The following is a 26226-nucleotide window of genomic DNA, read 5'->3' as shown; positions in this document are numbered from 1 at the left end:
ATTTAACATTAATATGCCTGCCTTTGGTCCCCAAGTGGATAGACATTTTGATAGGTGTAAACCAAGACCTGGGTATTCTTCTCCGCCTTTGAGAACATCAAAGCTCAAACGCTCGGTTGTGAAAATCCTCTCCTTGGGAGGTCACAAGGAGGAAGGTTACCTCCCCTTTCTCTGCTTTGCCCCACAGAGAATTTGGCCCACCAATGAGAAAATGAGCTACAACCATGCGTGCACGACTTTGGTTTTTCCTCGAGCACCAAGGCTGAATTTAGGGAAAGAGACTTCAGATACAGTATTAGGGGACCACTAAGGCCTATATAAAAGTATCCAAAAACAGCATGTCATGGGATCTTTAAAGGAATAGTTCCCTCAAAATACACGATAAGTTATTACACCCATTTCCTCACCTCCACAGGTGACTCGTCGAGTTTTGTGACAGGTAAATAATCTGAATATGAATAACCACAGTATGAATTATAAGTCAAGGCAACTTCAACATTTTTTTATTTAAAACAAAATGTTTAATCTTTACATATTTTGTTTTAAATGTACAATCAAACCCCATCAATGTAATAATCATACATAAAATTCTTCATCATGTACAACTCTAAACACTAGCCATAAATTAAAAAAGGAAGGGGGGGGGGGACATTGAGATGTGTGTAACACTACAGTGTGATGCAACACCACAGGGAAACATAAATGCCTTGGTTGCCGTGGTGACAGCAGGGAAGTCATTGAAAAGAGATAGGCCAACGCGGAAACAGTGATGCCGACCACATCTTCTCACACACACACCTCAGCCGGTACGAGGAAGAGGAGGGGGCGGGGGGGGGGGGGGAGTTTGACAGAGTGGGGTGCACAAGTCAGATGACTCACTCCTGTGGTGTAAAAAAAATAAACAAAAAAATATTAGTTTGTTATAGAGCCCAAACCCAAACCAACCGCCACTTCAGATTCAGTCGCCACGGTGACTATCCACATGACTAGTCAAATGGGGACGCGTCGCCTGGTCATATCTCCGCAGACGTCAGCTGGGACAGCGTGAAACAGTGTTGTTTCATCACATGTCTGTTCAGACACGTGGTAACTCATAAGTGTCCAATACACTGCAATGCACAACTGAGTCTCCTGTAACAGGCCCCAGCAACCTGAGCTGAGACAGCCCATGCTTTTGAGAATGACTAATGGAGTGTTAGAAATAGTTGCTGTTTAAAAGTCGTTTTTTTTGTTGGTTCGGTAATTAAAGAGCATGCGGTTTATCCAGGGGGGGGGAATGTTTGTTTCCCCCAACCCTCTTAAAATAACACTTGAGAGAATGGAGCAAGGAGGGGGGGGGGGGGGGGTGGCGGTGCTCGAGAGAGAGAGGACAAAAATCCTGTCCGTAATTAAACACAAGACACATTTCTCACAAAGCATGAACCAGCAGAAAGAGGGAAGTCTTAGAGACACCATCAACAGTACAGCTCAACCATCCCACCACCGCCGTTAGCGTCTTTTCATTCCATTCACTTGGGGGAGGAAATAACAGGTGCAATATTTCCAGTTTGGACTTGGGGTTCATCTCAGGCTGTAAAAAGCTACTTGATTATGCAGATGTCAATACTAAAAAGTAGTAGCAACAGTAATAGTTTTGAAAGAAAAAAGTATTTTCCCCCCAGTAACAGGAGTACACAGATTAACTCAACCTTGAGGTTTTTTTTTCCCTTTATTCTTAACATGTATACACTCCGCCTTCAAGGTTGAATAGATGGTAGCTAACCATCTAACACACACACACACCTCAGCAGCATACCACTGACATGGCTCAGAACAAATAAACACACACACACACACTCTCGCATTCACACACACACACACACACACACACTCTCGCATTCACACACACACCCTTCAACAGGTGGCCTGTCTGGTTGTTAGTACATCTGTTTGCAAATGAATCAGAAACTTTTTTTATTTTTTCTTAAATTACAGTACTTTCTAATTCCCTGCCTCACATGGCAACACACACACACACATTTAAAGCAATCTCCCTTTGATCACGATCTAAGATAAAGAAAGCAGTAGTCTACTATAAGACAGGGGTTGCCATTGGTTGGGTGAGTATGCAAAATTTTCACAGGTTACCCTGACAACCTGATTGGAATGTAGAGGTGCTTGTGATACGCACACACTCTCGTGCTTCACGCACACACAAACACACTTCACAGGTAAACAATGTTCTTTTTAAAGAGGGCTGGGTGAAGTGAGAGCCAGGGATTGGGCGCTGCGGGCATCACCTGACATCTGACCGACCAGTCAGAAATTAGAGGTCGTTTGTAGGTCCCTCCTCGCATCCCAGCGGATCATTCTGACCTTTGACCCCTCAGAAAAAAACCCACGTCCCACGGCGAGCCAATGGGAACAGGGCGATAGCAGGGGACCACAAAGAGAGTGTCTGTGTGTGTTTAGATATAGGAGGTTTGGGCAGTGTGTGTGAAGGAAACACAAAACGACATGCTGCTTATATGTGGTGTGCGTGCGTTGCCGCCAGACGTTAGATGTGTTTGTGTGTGTGTGTGTATGTATATGTGTGTGTGTATGTGTGTGTACGGTGTACTAAAAGTGCATTCCTCATAAGCTGCGTCTACCCCCCCGCCTAACCCGGCCACAACACGTCAAGTCAACAACAAGTCTCCTCAAGCAACCAGTGACACAGAAGAACCCCCTCCATTCTCCTCCTGCTCCACTAGGGGGCGACGGGCAGGTCTCTCGGTGCTCAGTCAGCTTTAGTGTTAGGGAGTTAGTGTTTCGGGGGGGGGGGAGGGGGGCTGGAGGGGGTGGATGGTGACGGGGGGAGGGGGAGGGGTAGCGGAGGGTTGGGGTCAGAGGTCGGGGCCGTCCAGCAGGCGCACCACCTCCTCCTCGCTCTCGTCCCCCGGGCAGTCCTGGAAGGAGGGGACTAGTTGAACATGATGGACGCGGGGTCTTGGTCGGCCATCTGGGCCATGTGACGGAGGATATCTTTTTTTGTGATAATACCAAGGAGCCTCCTGCAGGGGGAGACAGAGAGCAGTCGAAGAAAGAGAGAGAGGGACCGGGAGAGAGAGAGAGAAAAAGAGAGAGAGAAGGGAGAGAGAGAGAGGGAGAGAGACAATCAGGATGAGTAAGCCGGTAGGGGGCTGAATGACAGGCGTGTGGAAAAGAAAATGACGTCATCTTTTTGTTGGCGAGTGGTTAAACAGCTTGGTTTAAGGTCTGAGGGATCAGGATGATCTAGCTGAAGCAAAGAATAGATTTAGGTTGATTAATAATTAACTTCCAAAGCCAATCAAACACATTTTCAAGACACTAAATTGGGATTTGATGCCGTGAGACAATAACAGGTTCTTAATTGACAGGCTTTTAATTGATTTTTTTACCCCAAAACCACGTTGAAAAACCAAAAACTCTGCACCTTTAACCACTCTGCTGACCCGTGACATCGCCACGGCAACAAAAACATGGCTCCCATTGGTGCTTAGCAAAGTGGGAGGAGACGAGGGTGAGGGAAGCAGGCCTCATACGGCACCCTACTCCCCACCCTGAACAGTGCACCTCTTCCTGGTGTGCTACCTTACAGGAAGACTACAGCGATGCACTGATACACAGGGGGTCTGATAGGGTGACGTTTGAGACGTGACTTAAAGTGACTCTAGGGATTCTGGTTAGAGAACAGTTTGGACGCTTCATGGGGGACATGCTCAGAGGTAAGAGCTAAACAGGAAATAAACAGGAAATGAACAGGGTCCTACAGGAAGGAGGAAGTGAACACAGAGAACAGCCCAGCCTTAACCACCAACCAGTGAGCTAGCCGACCATCCATGTGGTCTGTGTCCACCTGAAGTCAAGAGGGTCCCATGCTGATTCAAGAGCACTTTATGGACTACAAGTAAGGCTTGGACAACAAGTGTGCATCTAAAGATCTTCACCATAATTGAACTGGTAGACATTGTGATCTTGAATTCAGCCATGAGAATGTTTTAGTTGTAGTTTGAGGTGTGAAAGTTGGAGAGAGAGGAGACCGATTTTGAGATCAGAGTTGAGCTGATTGTCTGGAGAGGATTGTCTGTGAGCTATGAAGCTCCAGCACAGTCCAGACCTGGGACCCAAACGCTGTCTGTTCCCCCACAAACATCTGGGTTTAGGGGGGGTGTGCTCGATTCAGCTTTCCAGGTTTGCCGGACTTTGCGACACAGCAGTAAGTTGCGTCGGTTGGTTCCAAGGCAAACCAAATCAAAACACCCCCCCCCCTGCAGGGTTTGACAGAACAGAAACACTGCTGTTGTGACTCAGGTCTGAAATGGAGGAGAGAAGTGCGGGAAATGAGGGCACCTCTTAGAAAAGAAGTCGCTACAGTCGCTATGGTAACTTGGGAGACATGAAACGCTGCCGAAAACAGCGCAGCAGAGATGGGGTGGGGTCAGGTGAGGTCAAGGTGGGGGGCGGGACGGTGGGTGGAGAATCAGGAGAGGGGCAGGGATTGGGTTGTTTGTTTACTGCCACGATCACCCCCACACAGATGGGCTGGCCCATTAGCCTCCTATGACTGCTAGAATCATCATCATCACCCACAACAACACTACAGTTCACTCTCTCACTACGCAGGGGTGGGGAGGAGGGGGGGGTGGATGAGGGATGGAACTGTCTTCTTCCCCAACCCCCCCCCCCCCCCAGTGATCTCCCCACCCCCCCCCCCCAAAAAAATATAACACCAAGAGTAGAAATCCGCTTCCCCAAGGCGGTTACTCGCCAAGTGGTTAGGGCGCCGGTGCTATGCAGCGTCGGGTCAGATGTCATCGATCTGCCGGACGGAGACCCAGGCGAGAGAGGGAGGAAGGAAGGGAATAAGGAAGGGAGTTCAAAAACAAAAACAAATGAAAAAAGGAGGGGGGGGGGAAAAACAGTTAGTTCATCGAGGTCCAAAAGTGAATGTCTTCTTTGATGTTTTCTTTAAGGGTGACATGACTTGTGTGTGGTAGGTATGGGATTCAGAAGATGACACGAACACACACAGATTAATTCTACAACCAGAGACATGACTACACGTCTGTCGGAATACAAGACTCTGTGCGTTAGTCAAGAGTATAAAAAAAACGACGGTATTATAAATATACATATTATATATTTGTATTCATGCTGTCTATCTACTGTAATACTGTTTTTTTAAGTAAACATGTAAACAGGAAGTGATGAACACTGCTAAAGGAAGCTCTAGTCGGTATGGATGGGAGGCTACAGTGAAGCTAGTCTACTCAGGCTTTAAGCGACAGTTCCCACTTAGATCCGGTATTACAGGGCCAATAGCAATCAAGTAAACTGACAATTTTAAAAAGGCGACCAATACCAATTGAGTATGCTGAGAGAGTTCAAATAAAAGACCAATGTCAGTCAGGGATGCTGACAGAGCTTGGAAATACATCGATCTTACAACTGAAGTCAGGTATAATCGGTAACCAGTGATAAGTGGAGATTCACACTGGTGTTTTTCTAGGCAATACAGGGTGGTAAACACAAACCAAACAGCTCCACTGCAAAGTGTGTGAGTGAAACAGAGTAGAAAAAAAAGGCAGGCTCCTATTGGTCAAAGGGAACTGTCAGTCATTTACACACAAGTTTCATGCGTCCCTCCTTAGTGACGGGGCCTACAGGTGGAAAGGGGGTCGGAGGTCAGGGGGGCGGGGCTAGTCACCAGGGGCTCCACGTGGTGCTTGAGCTCTTCCAGGTGCTCTAAGATATTCTTCTTAGTGATGATGCCCAAAACAATCCTGCAACACACACCTGTTACTGAACACACTGCAGGGCCAAGTACACAGACAACACACACACACACACACTCACTCGCCCACACAACACAGGAGGAGAGAGGGAGAGACAGCAGCTTAAAGCATACAAACTGAAAGCATACAGAACATAAATAATAATATAACGTAGAAGGCAACATGACATGACAACACTGCATGGACTATAAACACAATAAAAAGATGACCTACTTGATTTCTTAACTTCTTCTTAATTACTTTACTTGACTGTCAGTTGGATGCGTTTATCTATGTTATTTGTGCAAATTATCATTATTATTAATATCTTATTTATATTATTATTATCATTATTTATCTATTAATTCAGGATGGAAATCAGGTGTGTAGAGGAGTACTATGAGTATATAAAAATGTATTCTCAGTAATCATGCATTTATGAAATATTTTATATGTGTGGCCTTGATTGAAATTTTACTTTAAACGCAGAAGACCAAAAAACAAATAAAAGAATAAAGTTAAATAATATGAAAACAACAAATTGCTGTCATCTGTCCTCTCCCTCCTCACTGCTCCAGATCTGCTCATGCTTAGTAACAAACTGCCATCAAACACCTTTAGATCTGTTTTTACTAACTGAACTACAATAAGATATTTCTGTCCTACATATTAATGTACTCGTCTATTAATGTAGGTAATACCGCCTCTGTCCAGCAGGTGTCTCAGTGGTGCGTGATTACCATAAAACCTCAAATCTAAAACCATCACAGCGACACAACACTGAACTAACTCCCAACATGTGACCTGGCAAATCCTTTTCCGCAAAATCAGCTGAGAATGTGAACTTAAACAAAATTCCAACCTGAGTTAATCTGACTTTATATGACTACAACGTGAGCGACTGCATCTCCCTCCCTGGCTCAATACTTACCTTTCTCCTCCACTGGTTGGTTACCAACTTCAGCTTTCCCCTTATTCCTTCTACCTCAAGCATACATCTTACAAAACATACTTTAGCGGGTGCTTGTGCTCTCTACGACACACTCCACACTCCCTCTTCAGAAGCAGCATGCTAGTCCGGCAGGGTTGACCCCTGAGGGGGCCTGAGCGGTGGAGTATGATGGGTGGGGTGTGAAGCAGCAGTTCATCAAGCCATGCAGGTTAACACAGTCAGGACCTCAAGGCTCCCAGTAGCCATGCATCACCCTGCTGTTACGGAGCGTGTGCGTGTGTGTGTGGGGGGGGGGGGCGGGGGAGGGGACTGGCAGGAAAGAGAGAAGGAAAGACTGGAGTGCTTTCTCGATAGTCCTTCTTTCCCTCCCTCCCCCATCCCTCCCTCCCTCCCTCCACCTCCCTCCACCCTCCCTCCCCTCCCCTTTTCCCCCATGCCCCCCCATTCCACCCTTCCTTCCTCCCTCCCTCCCTCCACCCCCCCTCCCTTCTCCCTCCCTCCCCTCCCCCCTCCTCACCCGTTGTGAGTGACCAGACACTGTCGGAGCCCCAGCTTCCGGAAGATGTCCACCACGATCTCCATGGGCGTGTGGTCGGTGACGGTGAAGGGGCTCATGTCCAGGATGCTGCGCAGCTTGAGGGGGCGGGGGCTGTCGGCGGGCATGGCCGGGGCGTGCTGCGTGAAGTAGACCCGTGAGCTCAGCAGGATGCCCTCCTGCTTACGCCGCGCGTTCTCTGGAGGGAGGGGAAGGGAGGGAGGGAGGGAGGGCAAGCAAGCAAGAAAGATAGTGAATTAGCAACCAAAAAAGAAGAGAGGTAAAGTCCCTTCTCTCTCCTCCTCCTCCTCCTCTCCTCCTCTTCCTCCGTTACCTATGGCGATGGTGATGTCCCTGCGCAGGGCAAAGCCCACCAGCCTCTGGGACTCCTTGGAGACGATGACGGGGAAGCCGTTGTAGCTGGTGTCGTTGATGACGGCCTGCAGGTCCTCCACCGTGAGGTCATCCTGGGTCAGCACCGCCAGGGGGGGGTCGCTACGGCGAGGACGCATCACCTGGGGCAGGGGGGCAACGACCTCATCAGTCACTCGACAAACACGTCCGGAAAACACACACACACACAGATACACACACACACACACAGACACACATACACACTAACACACACAGATACACACACTAACACACAAAGACGGAGCGCCCTCACATCTCGTGCGAGGGTGGTGTGTGTGAACTCCTCCTTGGCGTCCAGGAAGGGGTAGCCGTTGAGGCGGATGTGCGCCTCGTAGATGCCCTCGCGCCCGAAGGCGTCGCCCACCCACTTGCTGGTCATCACCGCCGCCATGAGGGGCACGATGTACTCCAGCCCCCCGGTCAGCTCGAACACGATGACCACCAGGGACACGGTCATCCTCGTCACGCCGCCTGCCACGCCCACCGGACCACAACAACACACGCGCAGATCGTACGTTAGATCGTCCTTTGACGGCCAGACACACACACACACACACTCTGCCATCCTCGCCCCCCCTCACACACTCTGCCATCCTCGCCCCCCCCCCCCCCCCCGCCCCCAGACTCACCCAGGCAGGCGGCGGCCCCCACCATGGCATACAGCCCCGGGGTGATGCAGTCAGCCCCCACCTCGCACCACTCCTTAAACATGAACCAGTCGTGGTGGTAGTAGGCCAGCTGCTCCATGGCGATGCCCACGATGCGCCCGGCGATCGCCCCGATGGCCATGCTGGGGATGAACAGGCCTGACGGGACCTGGGGTAGAGGACGGGGAGGGGCATGGGAGTCAGGACAACAACTCTTCCTCCAACCTTGATCTAGATTCAAGGTTCCCCCCCGGGCACCCCGGGTCTCCCCGCCGCCTGCCCGCCCCTCACCTTCAGCCCGAAGGTGAAGATGGTCATGATGATCTTGAAGATGAGCGCCAGGCACAGCTGCCACATGGCGGCGTACACGCCGGGCCCGCCGGCCGGCCGGTTGGGCACCTCGACGAAGGCCTTGGAGCCGTTCATCTGGCTGCGGTACTGGCACAGCTGGGACGACTCTAGCGGGCCGCAGTCAGTGAACAGCTCCTTGATCAGCTCGCTGGTGTTCTGCCGCGTGTACGGGTTGGGGAAGGCCACGATGGCCGTCACCGCCGCCACCAGGATCACCTCCAGCACCGGGTACTTTCCTGGGGGGGGGGGGGGGGATTTGTGTCATGCCTCGTATGTGGATCGAGAGCCACTTGGGTTCGAATCGTAGCCGTTCAAACACGCCATGACGTTATGTCGACTGTGTTATGCTATCGTGACTGTCCTATGCTGTGTTATTATAAAACTATTTCTCCTCAAGGAAGACCCAAACATTCAGAGCAACCGAGGGGCCAATGGGACCCCCCACACCAGTAGAAAAACCTCCAGAAACGCCCCTTCGCAGGTGAGCCTCGTTACAGCCGGCTCGTCCGCTAACAAGGCCCGTGCTTAGAGGAGCTGTCATCTCCGGTGCGGATCTGCTCACCGAAGCGCGTGGACTTGCGCCGGCGGCACCAGGCGATGTTGGCGCGGATGAAGAAGGCGCCCCACAGGCCCCCGAACACGCCCAGCAGGATGAAGGGGAGGAGCTCAAACAGGTACCAGGGGGTGTGGTACTCCACGTAGAACAGGACCAATCGGCTATTGCCGAAGGGGTTGATGGAGCGCAGCACGAAGGCGGCTACCAGGGCGGCGAAGAAGGAGCGCCACAGAGTCTTCAGGGGGAAGTAGTAGCTCACCTGTACAGGAAGAGGAGGAGAGGAGGGGGGGAGGAGAGAAGAGGAGAGAGGAGAGGAGGGGAGGAGAGGAGGGGATAGAGAAGAGGAGGAGAGGAGGAGGGGAAGAGGAGGAGGGGAGAGGAGGGGAGGAGAAGAGAGTAGAGAAGAAGAGAACGGTTATGGTACGACAGGAATAGGAGGACCTACCACAAGGGTCCTAGCTCATGCAGAATACGGGGTGTGTGTGTGTGCCTACCTCCTCCAGGCTGAAGAGCACCCCTCCTATGGGAGCTCCAAAAGCCACAGACACCCCTGCTGCCGACGCAGCTGACAGCACCTGAGGAGACACAAGGAGCACACGTCACCTCCCACACAGAGACAAGCTGGCAGACAGGAACAGACAGGCAGACAGACAGGCAGACAGCGACAGACAGGGAGACAAGGAGCACACGTCACCTCCCACACAGAGACAAGCTGGCAGACAGGAACAGACAGGCAGACAGACAGGCAGACAGCGACAGACAGGGAGACAAGGAGCACACGTCACCTCCCACACAGAGACAAGCTGGCAGACAGGAACAGACAGGCAGACAGACAGGCAGACAGCGACAGACAAGGAGACAAGGAGCACACGTCACCTCCCACACAGAGACAAGCTGGCAGACAGGAACAGACAGGCAGACAGACAGGCAGACAGCGACAGACAGGGAGACAAGCGAGCAGACAGGCAGACAGATAGGACCAGACAGACAGACAGGCAGACAAGCAAGCAGACAGACAGGAGCAGACAGACAGACTGACAGGGACAGATAGACAGACTGACAGACAGTCAGGACAGCCCCCCCCAGCAGCTCCTCCTCTCCCGCCCCCACCTCTCGTTTCTTGGCCTCGTTCTTGCTGTACTTGGGGAAGAGGTATGAGAAGATGTTCCCGCAGCAGCAGGCCACATGGACCAGAGGCCCCTCCTTCCCCAGGCTCAGCCCAGAGGCCACGGCCAGCACCAGGGTCACCGTCTTGATCAACAGGGTCCACTTCCCCAGGTAGCCCCGGATGATGAAGCCACTCAGGATGGTCTTGATCTGGGGGAGAGAGCAGAGAGAGAAAGAGAGGGCGGGGCTATTACATACACTGATACCTGTAGCCCTGGAGTGTGGTTATAGAGACTGAGGCAAAGAGAGGGAGAGTCTGAGATAGAGAGAAAGATGGAGAGAGAGAAAGATGGAGGGAAAGATGGAGGGAGAGAGAGAGTGTGGGTGTGTGTGTGTGTGTGTGTGTGAGGGTTCTGGTACCTCAGGTATCCCAGAGCCACAGGCGTAGGGGGCGAACACCTTGACCAGCAATACCGCCAGGAAGGCAAAGGACAGAGCCCAGTAGGTGTACATGAAGTAGTTCATAATGTAGGACCCTGGGCCCTGGGGGAGGGGGGGAAGAGGAGCGGGGGAGCAGGGGGAAGGAGGAGAAACGAATTAGTCAGTAAAACCAACACCTGGCTAAACTGCAGGATTGTGCAGTATAAGTAAACAAATAGTTTGTGTTACAATCAGATGGCTATGCTGTCATAAAACCTAGTTAGTGACAGTAAAACATGAACTACTCTTTTAGCAGAGCCAGTTGGTTTTCTACTTTTCTATTTTTGTAAAACTGACAACAAGGAAGTAACCAGGAAGTGACATCATCCCCACCTCTGCCTGTCCCAGTATGAGCTCCGCCCAGGTCTTCCACTGGGGGCACTTGTCCCTCTCAGCGAAGGTGGTCTCGTTGGACCCCCAGCAGCACTGCTCGTGGTTGAACCACATAGCACTCAGACACACGCCCTCTTTCAGGTCATTCATCCAATCGGACGCAATGTCAATCAGACCAGCCAAGGCGCCTGATTGGAGGAAGAAAAATGAGGAGGAAGAGAAGGTTGATTGAAGATGAAAACAACAATGGCTGTCCTTAAGAAGTTTTCCCTTCAAAAATTAAGTTGTTATTTTAAAATCTGATTCTCTTCAGTTTAGTTAACAGGCTTATTTGTTTCATGTGGTTGTTTTGTTTTTGTGGGCAGGCATGTTGCTGTTCCAAAATCACCTAATGAAGTTAAGCAACTGTGAACAAAAATAGAAGTCACTATCTTGCCTGTGCGTGTGTGTGTGTGATGCCAGGCCTGTGTGTGTGAGTGTGTGTGTGTGTTACCTTAGGCCAGGCCTGTGTGTGTGTGTGAGTGTGTGTGTGTGTTACCTGAGGCCAGGCCTGTGTGTGTGTGTGAGTGTGTGTGTGTGTTACCTGAGGCCAGGCCTGTAAGTGTGACGACCAGCCACCCAGACCAGGCATCGTACAGGCTCTTGGTGAACTCCCACGCCGACTCCTTCTTCTTACTATTAATCTGCAAACACACACACACAATATTCAAATGTCACTGGCATGGTTCGACATGTAGGACTGAATGAGGCAAAGCACTTCTAGCAAACATTCAAATGCCATGTAAATGTGAACACCTTTCAGGAGCGGCTCACAGGGAAGTGGATCACCTTGTCTGAGGACAGACATCATATTCCACCTTCAAAGCCGTCTACATACCGACCCAGTCCCCTTACGCAAAAACCTAAACGGCTATATGATCAGCTTCTGTTTCGGACACAAATAAGCCTGATGAATGCTCTGTGTGAAATGCTACATGCTCAGGATTCTGTTAGGACAGATCTGGCACAGAGACAAGCCTGTTGTGTTCCAATCTGCATGCTGCGCTTACAAGCCTGGCGTTCATCCATGATAACATGGTGGACATGACCCCTGACTCGAACCCCCCCCCCACACACACACGTCACAAGGTGTGGGCTCTCCATCCTCAGGGCTCTCACCTTGCGATGCCTCTCGCGGTCCTTGCACTTCTCGCGGACCCAGTCGATGGTGTGGAAGTCGTCGTAGGTCCCCACCCCAGGGATAGGCTCCTCCAGGAAGTCCAGCAGGTGGGTGGAGGTGGTGGCGGCCCCGCCCCCATTAGACATGGCGTAGTTAGATCCTGGAAGAGGGACAAAGGGGGGGGGGGGGGGGGAGGGGGAAAACGAGAGGCATGGAGGAAAATGAAATGAGGGAAACGAAGGAGGGAGAAAAGAGAGTCGACAGAGTGAGGGAGGAAGGGAGGGAGAAAAACATCAAATGTGAGACAATTGCTTGTGCTCACCCCCACTCGTATGCAGACAGTTTGCCGTTTCCTGTTTTAATTAAGGACACACACACACACACACACTAATGTAATGAGGTTGTCTGAAGTGGGAGGCCAGTCATTCACTTCCTGATGTGAAACCAAGTCAGGCCTGAGCTCCAGTCTCAGGCTGTGGACAGTGAGAGAGCCGCAGCTACATAATCATGTAATCCTCTTTGCTCCCTCACCCACAGCACCCTGGGTAAACCCGCTGGCCAGGAGCCAAGATGGAGGCACAGTTGCAGACTTCCAATGGCAGGTTTCATCCATTGAAGAAACCGGGGCTTTAGAACTCAGTGACTCCCTTCACCTCATTACTCACAGTCCTGTAGGTTTGAACAACCCCTCTCAGACTCTTAAAGACTTACTTCCACAGCAACCTCTGCTTAAAGAAACATCCTGCAAATGCATTTCTTTATTGCCATCCAAACACATAGGCTACATACAGACTTCATATGTGTGACTATTTTAGACACACTGTCCCTTTAAAACTGCTTTTCCCCCCCCCATGAGGTTCCTTGAGGACTCCTCCTTGAAACGTGTTTGGCAATCTCTGATAAACGTCCTCATAAACACAGCCGTGAGGTCAAGTGAATGACAGACATCTGTGTACAAAACACTCTACCGGGGTGCGAGCATGGTGGCCAAACAGACATTTAACAACCAGTCATAGCCCCACCGGTAAATAGGACTCGCCCCTTAAAATGACAACCAGACCTGACTTCAAACCACCGCGTGTAAGTCTTTGTGCGTCAAGGACACCCATATGCACACCGTTTAACTAAATATTAGCCAGGAAATGAATCATAAACTGTGGAGGTACACTTACTGCTGTGGTTCTCCTGCCTGACAGTCTAATCTGTGTAGGTCTGTCTGCTGTGGCGTTGAAGGCAGGTATTCCAGAGATCAGGAACACAACAGAAACACAGCAGAAACACAGCAGAAACGGAAGAAACACCTCCATGTGTCCAACCCAGACTCTCTCCCTCGAGCACAAATCTACTGTCACGTCCCTTCAAGTGACTCCTGAGTCCTCATACAAGGGAACAAGAAGAAGAAAAAAAAGGGAAAAAACACAACAATGTGGACACTGTCAAAAGATCGTAACAGACTGACAAAGAGAAATAACTCGAAACCCGTATTACGAGCGCGTTATTTTTATTTGTGAGGTTTAAAAATGGTCATGATCAAATAACGAGGTTGTTCTGACAGCAAATCAAGGGCCGGTTCACATGTTCTGGTGACTCAGCCCAAACAGAGCACAGCTGGCCAAGAGGCTCCTCTCTATAAGGGACTGGATACAAACATCATGGCGGCCATTTTGGTGGGTCATCTGTATAGTGAAAGTGACAGTTACTTTGCTGTGAGAGCATCTCTGTGGTTGTTGAGTTGGAGGGTAATAAGGACAAACAGATTGTCTCAAAAATACTAATCAACAAACGCAATTCCCTTTTCGACGGTAAAAAAAAAAAAATACCTACATTCAGCCATCCTTCGTTCAGCGCACACAGGGCTATATTTATTCTGAGACAACCTGACAAAACTCTCTTTGGAAAAAGAGCAGACCTAACTGGCATCTAAAAGCTTTGGGAAGTCCGAATGTAGCTTAGCATCAACTCGACAAATATGTGAGAATGTACTTTACAGATCTGCCACACAAAGTCCCCATTGTCTCACAGGACAAAGTGGAGAGACCAAACAAGAGAGTGAGGGGGGCGAGCATGGTTAAGAGTCTCTGAGTTTGCTGCTGGTAAACAATCGGAAAAGTATGCATGAAATTAGATCCTTCTTTGTGGTGCAAATCCTTCAATTAGGGTTTGTTCCCCTGACAACATTCCTCCTGAAGGAATGCCCATGTTGTGCCTCTGAAAACGAGCCTGACTTGAACATCTTGCTCAGTCCAGAGTAGACACAAGGTGAGGGAACACCTTCATCTGTTAGCGTTACACAAACGACAGCGTGCTTCGTTCACAGAGCCACCGGCTGCCTCCCTGTCGGTTACTATTCACTACACTATCTGTTTCTCCCTGTGTGAGCTGTGGGAATGTGGTCAAAGATTAGCGGCTAGTAAATGATTACCCCTCAACATTCCAAACGGTCAAGGAGAACTAACCAGTGAGGAGGCAGTTCGAACACACAACTGACGTCGATTACCAGACGCTGACACAGTGAGATCTTCCAAGTCCACTTTCTGTGTGTTCTGTCCCCACAATTCATAACACTACACATTGCTACGACTGAGAGTATTTTTTACCTTATAAACCAAGCCAGGCTTACTCATGCGGGAGTATTTTATTCTCTTTGATAGGAGAAGACATCTTCTTTCAAGGAGGACTGGGTGGAAAAGCCTGTCGACCTGGCAACGAAACCGTTCCCCAGGAAGTTGGCTGTAGAGAAGTGTGTTTCTGTCCAGTCAGCTAAAAGAACTCACACCATCAGTCTTAGAAAACAGCCAGGTCAGGCTGAAAGAGAGAAACCAATCTGCCAGTTAGAGGAGCAGCCAGCCAGCCAGTCACCCAGACAGCAAGGTGCATACTGCTTCAAAATATCAGCTTCCAGTTTGATTGGTTGAGTGACACAGCGTCTGTCTGGACCGGCCAATAGGAGAGGGATGGTGATTTATGACCACTTAGGTCTGGCTTCAGAGAAACCACATTCTCCAAAGATGAGTTAAATGATCTGAATCTAGATCTAGAAACACGAAATGGGGTTGGGTCACCCATTAGATACCTAATTACATACCTTCCACTCAGTGGAACATGTTTTTACAGAGCAGAGCCTGTTTATAATGAGATGATTCCGGAACGTCACACCGTATATAGATGATGATGCCGCCATGGAAACAGAGCCCTGAAAGGGACGACACATCCACTAGCAACATCATGGTTAGATGGTTCTGCAGGTCTAACACACACACACACACACAGCTGAGGTGAAAATGTCAGGCCTTGTCGATCAACTGTGAAGCGTTTGAGTGTTTCTGGCAGCAGATAGCTGATACTCTGCTTTACTCCACTAACAAAAATACTACAACAAAAAAAAGTGTATTTCTATAGATCAAGGATTGACTATGCCTCTGGGAGGACGTGTTATTGTCCTCCACACAGCCAGGCCGTGCAGGAGAAGATAGGGGAAGCAGAGGAGATTAGAGGGGGAGGAAAGGAGACTGGGGCTTTTGTATATGTTCATTCACCATGAAAATCAACAGTAACGACACACACACACGTTCACACACACACGTTCACACACACACACACACACACTTATGTCTGATACAACAGGTTCTCTTTCAAAATATCACTGAAAGGATGAAGGGATCAGGGCCAAGGATGTTCGATCAACAAATCTGCAGAGACAACAAACACACGTTGTTCTATCTTTTATGGGTCTTTCTCAGAGATTTAAGATGGACGTACACATTGCTCTTCAGTCGCTGCCGATTCCAGCTCGGCTAAGCAGCAAGGACACACAGCTAATTCACCACAGAGATAGGACACACACACACACACCCTAGAAGCTAGGACACACACACCCAGCCAAGGTTAATCATCGACAAACAGCGGATTGGTCGAAGAATGGCAGCCAGATAACACTGCTCTCTCTCTCACACACACACACGCACACCATGTCAGTCACCCTCCTCTACATTAAGGCAACATCAGCACGGGCGGCAGCAGGCAGCGCTCAGGACCAGCCTGAGGGCTCCTGTCAGGATTAGCTCCTACGCCACGACCGGCCAGCGCAGGCAGACGGAGCGACACGCCGACGGCACGAGCGATCCGTCGTGTCGGGGGAAGGAAGGAGAGACAGAGAGAGAGACAGAGAGAGAGAGAGAGAGAGAGAGAGAGAGGGGGGGGGGGGGGGGGGGGGGGGGGGAAGAAGCGTACCTCTTCTTTTAGGCATCTCCTGCAGGGGGATGGTGTCCCCTCCCCCGTCGTAGGGGAGATAGGGGTCTGCGGGCGAGTCCTCCTCCTCCATGTCGACCGACAGGCGGAAAGGAGAGAGGGAGGGAGGTAGAAGGAAGGTGGGCTGAGGCGAGGCTAGCTCATGGATAGCTCCTCACCGCTGGTCTGATAGCTGCATCTGCTGCCTGGGCCATGTTTACCCGCTACGCAGGGACAGGCTGGCTGTGTGCGTAGGGTTATATGTGATACTGTGTGTGTGTGTGTGTGTGTGTGTCGGTAAGCTGCTCCCTCGGATCTGGATCTTCTCTCCCTCCCCCCCCTTTCTTCTCTCTCGACCGCTCACTGTGCTCCCTTTCCCATTCTCTCTCCCCCCTCCCTCCCTGTAGATACACAGCTCTCTCTCCCCGTCAATACGCAGCCTCTCTCTCCCCCCCCTCCCTCCCTGTAGATACACAGCTCTCTCTCCCCGTCAATACGCAGCCTCTCTCTCCCCCCCCTCCCTCCCTGTAGATACACAGCTCGCTCTCCCCCCTCCCTCCCTGTCGATACGCAGCCTCTCTCCCCCCCCTCCCTCCCTGTAGATACGCAGCCTCTCTCTCCCCCCTCCCTCCCTGTAGATACGCAGCCTCTCTCTCCCCCCTCCCTCCCTGTAGATACGCAGCCTCTCTCTCCCCCCCTCCCTCCTTGTCGATACGCAGCCTCTCTTTCGCTCCACTGCAGCAGCTGACTGCTCAGGGGCTGATGATGTCATCGCAGGGGAAAGACGATCGCGCGAGGCTCAGCCCAGCCTGGTTGCTAGGGGAGACAGGGCCGGCTGAGCCCCATGCCCTGCCTGCCTGCCTGCCTGCCTGCCTGCCTGCCTGCCTGCCTGTCTGTCTGTCTGTCTGTCTGCATGCCTGTCTGCATGCCTGTCTGCATGCCTGTCTGTCTGTCTGCCTGTCTGCCTGTCTGCTTGCCTGTCTGTTTGCCTGCCTGCCTGCCTGCCTGCATGTCTGCCTGTCTGTCTGTCTGCCTGCATGTCTGCCTGTCTTTCTGCCAAGAAGGCAGGGAGAGCACACAATACAAACATTCAAACGTGAAAACTCTTGATCTGCAGTCATGCTGTACTACATGCTGTACTACATGCTGTGCCACTCAGATCGACCAGTCCATCAGAGGGCCGATACGTCTCTATAAAAAATTCACGATTATTAATTGGAGGAAAGAAGGGCCTAATAATCCACAGTAGACGGATGACAGAAATCCCATTGAGCTGTATTGATTCATCAGCAGTCGAAAGCCCTTTTACAGCTCTGGAAAGAATTGAGAGACCACAGCGCCTATTTCTGTCATATATTTTTTTAAAGGTGAGAAGGACAATTTTGAGTGAGGAACAGATGGGTAAAATTTAAGAGGCCATTGCCGATTTTACCCTTCTGTTCCTCACTCAAAATTGTCCTTCTCAAGTAAAAGGTGCAGTGGTCTCCATTTTTTTTCAGAGCTGTAATTTGCTGCAAGTTGGATACTCGAGGCACTTTAGAAACAGTTCTGTCGGTCTCCACTCAACAGCCTGTTCTCTCACTGTCAAGCTGTGCCTATGTGGGCAAAAACGGTTGGCTACTGAGGAACAAAGAAACCACAGAACTACAGTGGGGGTCATCTGAACCTTGAACATGCGTGCTGCCCGACTCTCTTTCACTCACTCTCTCTCTCTATCTCTCTCTCACTCTCTTGCTCTCTCTTCGTCTCCCCACCGCAAGAACGGCTCATCTAGACTCCTAAACAGGAGAGTGAATCATAATTGCTGTTTCAACAGATTAGGGAGGACATGAAACTGTGTGTGAGATTTCCTTCTGAGAACTTCGCCATGTCTACAATGTATGTGCGTTTGTTCTCTACCATGTGTGTGTGTGTTTGTGTGTGAGAGAAACCATCACGCTGCAGCTCAGATTCAGTTTTCAGATCCTTCACCTCAGTTTGAATACAATTTAGTCTACATCTTCAGTTGGTAAGATGTCATCTCCCGCTGCCGCGCTGCGGGAGGACACCACCAAACCAGCCACCTCTTACCTTTTAAACGGGCTCCTGTTGCCAGGCGATGACGCAGGTGATGTCACCCATCAGGAATCAACTTCCTGAGCCCGTCGGAAGTCAGTCCAGTAGTTGCGGTAAGTTCCAGAAACATAAAGCAAATGTAGGTCTAGGAGCAAACCAAGTATGGGTTCAAACCATACTCCTTCTACTGGTTCCTTAGCCAAGACAGGAAAGTTCCAGAATGTTCCAAAGTTCCGAGTTCCACTTCTCTTTTCTCTGTGCCTTGGGTCAAGCAGTCCTCCAGCGTAGCCTAGCCTAGCTTAGCACTCCAGGCAGCTAGCTAGCCCAGCTAGCTGCATCAACACACTTACGCTGGCTGTCATTGAACACCACGGGGGCCTTACATGGGTCCACACCACGCAAGGACGGTGTAAAAATAGACCTGTACATGCTCTAGGCTAACAAGTACCGTGTACAGTGGTGACATGGCTTGGTCTACTTCCTGGAAGTTGTGTGCCAACCTATGCTGGCTGGATGTGGGGCTGCCAAACGAGTTCATGGGAATGTCTGTCTCTCCCCTTATGTGGACATCACACCCTGTTAGTGATCAGCTTGTAGGTGTGCCCTCAGCACAATAGGAACACCAGGGGGGGGATGAACACTGTAAGCATTCAGACTCGCTGGAGTTTACCCGCGGTAGACCTGGAGAAGGTCAGCCAAGACTGTTGGTATAATTCAATCCGAGAAGGATTCGTTAAGACTGCAAATGAGGAAAACGATTGGATTTAAGGACACCTGAATGTGTGCCGGTTGTAAAAAGATAAATAATTTAGGCGAATAACCTGTCCAGTGCTTTATTATGAAGCCATACACTGCTTGTTTCCTGGTCAGACATTGAAGAAAGAGAATAGAGGTTACCGATTGGGCAGAGATTACAATCGACGACCTTGTTGTAACCCAATCCCGACTGGCACACACGTAAACAAATGTCCCGTCTACCCACGTCCTGAGGGGTATGTGTGTGTGTGTGTGGGGGGGGGGGGGGGGGGGGGGGGGGGGGGGGAGGGAGGAAAGGTGTACGTGCATACAGGCGTGTGTGTCCCACTGAACAAAGCCTGATCACCCTGACTGGAGCTCCACAATACAGATGGCTAGGCCTCCTCATCAATAATACACACTTTAGGTTTGCACTCTCTCAGTCTCCACATGACAAATACAAACAGCAGCCGAGGCGCATAGACAAAAAGACAGTAGCTACATCTAGTGGAAACAACCTCACTCTCGCTGTACTGTGGAGCACGGCAGCGCAGAATTCAAACACATCCAAATACGCTAGATGTATTATGACCTAAAACGACGCTAGCCACAGAGTGGGATGACCCAATCCCTAAATGATGTGTTGTGAGTTTGGGGCTTGGCATCTGAACAGGTCTGGGACAACAGTGCTGTACATGGGTCTGTCTGACAATGAAAGTCATTGTGAACGCAAACTCACACAGAGCTCTCGAGACAGGCCACCGAGAGAGCGAATTATATGAAGTGACAATGTCCAGCTCTCATGGTATCCCTAAGTACAACGTAAATGGATTATGTTAGCAAATGAAGACAAAGAAAAACATGTAATTAATCTAATGACTCAATCATCCAAAAACAAGACGTTCAAACACAGATCATCACATGACTCCCGTTAAAGACATTACCAGGCGCTTGCTTAGCAGTAACAGGGAATTTCCGATTCAAAAACACGGTTATGGTAGTAATTTCCAATAGACCTTCTCTCAAAGACCTGGAAATGTGAAAACCTCCACGCTATTCAGCAACTGTGCAGCTTGAGATACTCTTAACCACTTTGATGATCCCTCCTTTGAGGTAATATTCTGTCATAGACGTGTCTGTCAAAGTAGTGGGCCAAGTATGAGTCAGCAACTGTGATCAGACATCAGTCTAGGAGCAGAAGGAAGATGAGCCAGACAATTTCAGGATGCCTGATATAATATAACATAGCAAATCATGGGCAGACAGTACTGTGTGTGTGTGTGTGTGCAGAACAAGTGACAGGAACAGCTGGTTTGATACATCAAGTGACTAGCACACTATGAAAGATGACACGTATGATTAAATCACAGACACTTCACAACAAGCCACAAGGACGTTTTTTGATGTTGTTGCCCTGCAGGGCTTCCAATCACAAGGAAGCACTAGGACCAGGGTCAAATCATAAAGCAGCATGACGTGGCAGAGTCTACACAGCAACAAGGAGGAGGTCGACAGCCCACGACACGTTGGTCATGATGGCCACAAGGTAAACAGCCTCTGGACTGCCTTGCATGAAAGCACACCAAGCCAAAGCTGGGCAACTGACACACAGCTATTATAAAACAACAAGGCGTGAGAGAAAAAGAAGCCAAACGTCAGTTGGCCACAGAGAAGGAGGTGTCTGCGGTCAAGGCCGGGGCGATAATAAAGAAGGGGAAAAAAGGTTTTCGCTAAATAATCCAGGGACATTTTCACAGTGGAAGCTGGGAATTCTAAAACAGACGATGAAGCGAAATATTGGTATGATAACGTAAAAAAAAAGTAACTGAGGCCAAAGAAGCAAAATGATACAGGGAGCGGGGAAAGGACTTGTAACTGCAGAGGTGAAACAGGACCACACAAGCACATACAGCGTACCGGGAGAGCACAGAGCCACTTCTGCTGGCATGGCTGGTGGGCGCAGGGTGAGCCGGACTGGGGGCAGGGTGAGCCGGACTGGGGGCGGGGTAAGCTGGACTGGGCGCGGGGTGAGCCGGACTGGGCGCGGGGTGAGCCGGACTGGGGGCGGGATGAGCCGGACTGGGGGCGGGGTGAGCCGGACTGGGGGCGGGGTGAGCCAGACTGGGGGCGGGGTGAGCCGGACTGGGGGCGGGGTGAGCCGGACTGGGGGCGGGGTGAGCCAGACTGGGGGCGGGGTGAGCCGGACTGGGGGCAGGGTGGCATGAGGCACCGCAGGCTATGAGACATCCAGGGATGGCATGGGCGGTTGGGTGGTGATGATGGATATTGTGAAATGGTAGAGTTGGGGGGGGGGGGGGGGGGGGGTTGTGGAGGAGGGGGGGTCAGGAAGGAGGCAGAGGGGGGGGGGTGAACTCGAGGGGGGCGCACAGCATTGCAGGGGAGGCAAGCGCATCAAGGAACAGCAAGCCAATCAGAGCGCGCGGGGGGGGGCAACAGCGGCGCCAACCAGCACAGGGCTCACAATACAGGGTCCGCCGGTGGAGGTCTGGGGTCCCGGTGGGGGTGGAGGAGGAGGGGCCTACCTGGGGAGGCGGCGTCCCCGTCCAGGAGGTTGTCGTCCTCGGTGGTGTGGAAGTCCATGATGACCCCGGCTCCATCCAGCAGCTCCTCGTCGCTGCTGGCGCTGCCGATGCTGTTGTAGCTGTTCCTGCAGTGGCCCCTGTTAAAGAGCTGCTCGGACTCCATTTAGCTACGCGGTGCCCTGGGGTAAGGGGGGGGGGGGGGGGGCGAGGGGGCGCGCACACACACACACAGGGTCATGGGGGGGGCGGGGGGCAGAGAGTGTGTGTGGTGGAGGTTGGACGAGGTACACACAGTGATAGGGGAGGGTGTACACACGGTTATGTACATGACAGGGGCGTACGCACGCTCCCACACACACACACACACACAGTCATCACCATCACACACACATCCGAACCTGGATTAACAGGTGTGTATCCACTATCTAGACCAGAATGGAGTGATAGAAGAATGGAGGATGGGATGGGAGGAGGATAATATTGTGTCTGCCCATGACAGACACAATAAAGGGAGACAGATGGAGGATGATGAGGAATATTGAACTCTGCCCTCTCTCTCTCCTTCTCTCTCTCTCTACCTCTCTTTTTCTCTACCTACTTCTTCTCTTCACCTTCTCTTCTGTCTGAGAGAGAGAGATGACAGTCGACTACCACTCGACTAGGCTGGCCTGTAGAAAACAGACTTAACAGAGGAAGCCTGTCTTCTCAGTGACATCACAGGCTCTGTTTGTTCCTCTGGTTCATGTTCATCACGCATACAGGCCATTTCTGTTGGGCAGGAGCCAACAGCGTATTTTTAGACAAGGTGGGGATTAGAGTCGACTGTGGAAGGACACGTCATACCCAGCTCAGTGATGGGTTATTAGGATTTTGGTGGCGCTCAAAAGGATGAGCTGATCCGACCTGGCTCTACTTCCAACGTCGCCTCCTGGTGGACTGAGATGGGAACAGCAACCGTTCCAACCAGACAACGGCCAAAACAAAGCCGTAAGCAATCTTTAAGATATAACTGCCAACGAGACTACACGTTCTTGAACCGTATAGCTAGAGGCAACCATGTTGTTTTGTAGGCGTTTGACAGACAGAGACAAACATCGAAGGAGACGGCGAAAGAGACAGAGAAGCCAAATCTATTTCCCGGGGAAGAGCTTCTGCTGTGCAGTGATCTGACTGTAATCCCCTCTATCTAATTCAATCTGATAACTTCCAGCTATATCAGGCTAGCCAGCTGATACCTTCCAGCTATATCAGGCTAGCAGGCATCGCTGCCTCGGAGGAACAATTATGGATTTCCCAGAGGTCCATAGTCACCTCTCAACGGGAAAGACCAAGCCACAAGCTCAGCACAGCTCATCGCAAGAGAAAAATGACTAATTAGATTAATTGATCAAGATAAAACACAAGTTCAAGTCGACTCATGAGGTGATAGCATCCCACAAGAGCATAGTTGGACATACTTAACAGTACAGGCTAATTACTCAGGAGCCATGATGAGAGAAAGATTGCATTGTCTTCCTGGTCTGGTATCGCATCTCTAGTCCTCTCATGTCTAGGCCTAAATCTGGTATAATCCTGAAATGGTACCACAACGGTGACACACTCACCACCGTTAATGAAGATTCTCCTACCGGGGAATTCAATCTAGGCTGGATGAATTCAATAAGGTTTCAGAAGGCATGCTAGGTCAAACAGAGGGGACTGCTCTGCTGTTAGCTTAGTTAGTTTTTCTGTCTTCCTTCTCCCCCACTACAGACGAGTTGGCTCTCTCTCTGCTGGTCATGAGTTAGCTAGGCCGTGAGCCCATGAAACTGGCTTATTAACCTGAGCATCACCAACATAACTTATGACTTGATAAGAACTTGATCTGTTTTCTTGCAAACTTTTTCTCACACCTCTTCGCTCACAGGTTCGGCATACGTGAGAGTTTCTGGAAAATCAGATGCCCTTCAGTGTGGATAAACAAAGACAGTCTTTCTTTATTTGAGAAAAAAAAATCCCAATTAGCGAGGAAATGATTCATTTTTCTTCTTTTTCTTCAGAAGGGATGTATTACTGTACCACAGCAGTGGGCCTTTCCAAGACTAAGTAGGTTGAGTCTGCATTTGAGTTACCTCAAATGTCACCCCTCCATTAGAGGATGCAGTGAGGGAAGGGAGATGTCCAGATTGAGTGTGTTTGATCTAGGACAACTGCAGTTTGTGACAAAACAACGTGGCTTCCTGTTACACAACAACGAGAAGGATTAGAAAGTGAGAGGGTGACAGAGGGTGTCAGAGAGAGAGAGAGAGAGAGAGAGAGAGAGAGAGAGAGAGAGAGAGAGAGAGAGAGAGAGAGAGAGAGAGAGAGAGATATTGAAAGAGAGAGGGAGATGCAAGGTGTTGCCTGGGTGACTGTTGTCAGGATATGACTCAGCACTTGAGAACCCTCCTCCTGACAACGTGACTTCACCTATAAGGGGCAAGACGAACCAAGCCTAAAGGTTGACACGCCCCTACAAAGCAGGATAAAAACAACAACAAAGTAAACTAGCATAATAGGCTACTGCTTTTTAAACTTTTAAGCTACAAGAAAACATCAAAATAATATTCTAATTTTGTGGTTTACACCTCGAATGCTAGCTATAAGCAACACCAACATATGCTAACATTTGCCCAGTAACACTTCAATGACTACAGGCTTCCACCCACACTGTCTAGAGGTCAACACTGTGCAAAGCTTCTAACCAAGTCTTTAGGCAAACATGTATGTGACGTGAGGACAACCCAGTTGAGTAAACAGATAAATACAGGGCTATAAGTTCATTAAATACAGTTGAGCAATACACATGAACCCCATTCAGGACTTGCTTCATTGGAAGGCCATGAGGACCAGTTTGGTTTCAAGTCTTGCGAGAGAAATCTACTGACTTAAGTGTGTCTCTAGCTCTGCCTATGAACATTGTACTGAACATTTTAACATGTTCATGGTGTAGGAGAAGGTTAAACCTATGACGAGCAAGACTTTGTTCTAGAATTCTAAAAGGTCTTTGTTGAATTCCAAGATAAGGTTGGGTGAGACCTGAGGGGAGAGGAAAGTCAGATGACCCTGAATATGATGTCATCACACTGTCACATTTATGGAACACGTCTTTAGACTTCAGACGGAAACCAAATCTAACAACACGTTACTGGGTAGAAGTTAGTGCCAGTTAACGGATCTGAACGTTGGATTCAGGGTGTAACGTTCACTAGGCTAGATGTGGGAATCTCAGTGATTCAGTTCATGTTTACCCTCCAGACAGAGAATTGATGAGATGTAGAATGTGTGAATGAAAATAAAGGGGAATATGATCTGGTTCAAGACATAATGAAACAAAGACAACTGCAGTGAAAACAACTGAGGAGGTGAAATGACACGATACGAAAGCGTTGATGTTCATCTGACTGACAGACAGATCTGAAGATGGAGAACAAGTACATTTCTTCATTTCCAGAGACGAAGAGACAACAATAATGGTATCCCGTGACGATGCAGTGGCCAGGCTAGTGTGTGAGAACGTTACTTTTAAAACCTCCCTTTTTTGGCAGAGAAAGGGCCCTGATGCGCGTTTTAGATGCAGGCTCACCATTTGACAAGAGATACAATGCACGCTCATCGGTATGAATCTATTGAAATGCATCACAACATAAGTGCCATCGCTGCTGAGCCAAGCGGGGATTTTAGCTAGTGAATTAACACCATGGCTGTTAGCTAGATGGCAAAGATAAATTACTTGTGTGCGTGTAGATGATCAACCTGTGTGTTAATAAAAAATGACATCGATACGAGTCTGGCCTGTGAATGTTCCATAAAAACCGCGATGTGCACAAGAGGGATTTCCCTACCTTTTAACTGCTTCTATTCCACCATGGACATGCCAAATCATCCTCTTCCCGTTTAGAAAAGGAGTTTTACCAAAATTATGTTTGACATTCTCCTCATGATGTTTTTTATGTGCTGTTCATGCTGTATCAAATGGGTTTCTCGTTTCACAATCCCCGGGTAGGGATCCGTCACATGTCCGGCCCCCAAAAAACAGCCTCGAAAAAAAATGAATATAAAAAAAACAAGCCAAGGCCGGGGCGGGATGGGCGGTGCCAAGAAGGACTACAGCGTTTACAATGTGCACTGGCGGGTGTCCCTAAGTAATAAAACGAGGTTAGACTGACATTTACTTCCGGTCTCTTGATCTACCATCCGACCGCTTGTGGTCGCAAGGGGCGCATTGTCAGCTATGTAATCCACGCAAGCACTCTTATAAAAGTTAAAAACTAAATTGTCTGCCTCTCTCGAGGGAATGACGCAAAGAAACACTTTATAGTAGTGACATCTTGCAA

The 26226-nt window shown here is 49.8% G+C and overlaps 1 protein-coding gene across 8 annotated transcripts; it reads right to left on the bottom strand.

The window, feature by feature from the left end:
• Nucleotides 1-481: 481 nt before the first annotated feature.
• On the bottom strand, nucleotides 482-25998 carry clcn3 (chloride channel 3). Of its 8 annotated transcripts, none has more exons than XR_006957600.1 (17): nucleotides 25735-25997; nucleotides 21872-22050; nucleotides 12311-12471; nucleotides 11736-11835; nucleotides 11153-11340; nucleotides 10760-10882; nucleotides 10343-10549; nucleotides 9727-9807; nucleotides 9239-9491; nucleotides 8617-8912; nucleotides 8308-8494; nucleotides 7932-8149; nucleotides 7599-7779; nucleotides 7247-7463; nucleotides 5632-5786; nucleotides 4772-4822; nucleotides 3003-3032 (listed from the first exon to the last, which is right to left on the bottom strand). XR_006957600.1 is itself a non-coding variant. In XM_047040684.1 (17 exons), the coding sequence occupies exons 2-16, from the start codon at nucleotides 22032-22034 to the stop codon at nucleotides 4815-4817; spliced, it is 2502 nt and encodes an 833-aa protein (XP_046896640.1). In that variant the 5' UTR covers nucleotides 22035-22050; nucleotides 25735-25997; the 3' UTR covers nucleotides 3003-3032; nucleotides 4772-4814. The 8 variants fall into 8 exon arrangements, 7 of the variants coding, with proteins under 7 accessions (XP_046896643.1, XP_046896638.1, XP_046896641.1 ...); XM_047040684.1 differs by having other exon boundaries at nucleotides 5668-5786; XM_047040686.1 differs by having other exon boundaries at nucleotides 5711-5786; nucleotides 25735-25996.
• Between the last annotated feature and the right edge of the window lie 228 nt (nucleotides 25999-26226).

The sequence above is a fragment of the Hypomesus transpacificus genome, chromosome 18 (assembly GCF_021917145.1).
Source record: "Hypomesus transpacificus isolate Combined female chromosome 18, fHypTra1, whole genome shotgun sequence".
NCBI lineage: Eukaryota > Metazoa > Chordata > Actinopteri > Osmeriformes > Osmeridae > Hypomesus > Hypomesus transpacificus.
The sequence above is the reverse complement of the archived record's forward strand: the minus strand, read 5'-3'. Positions and strand labels throughout refer to the sequence as shown.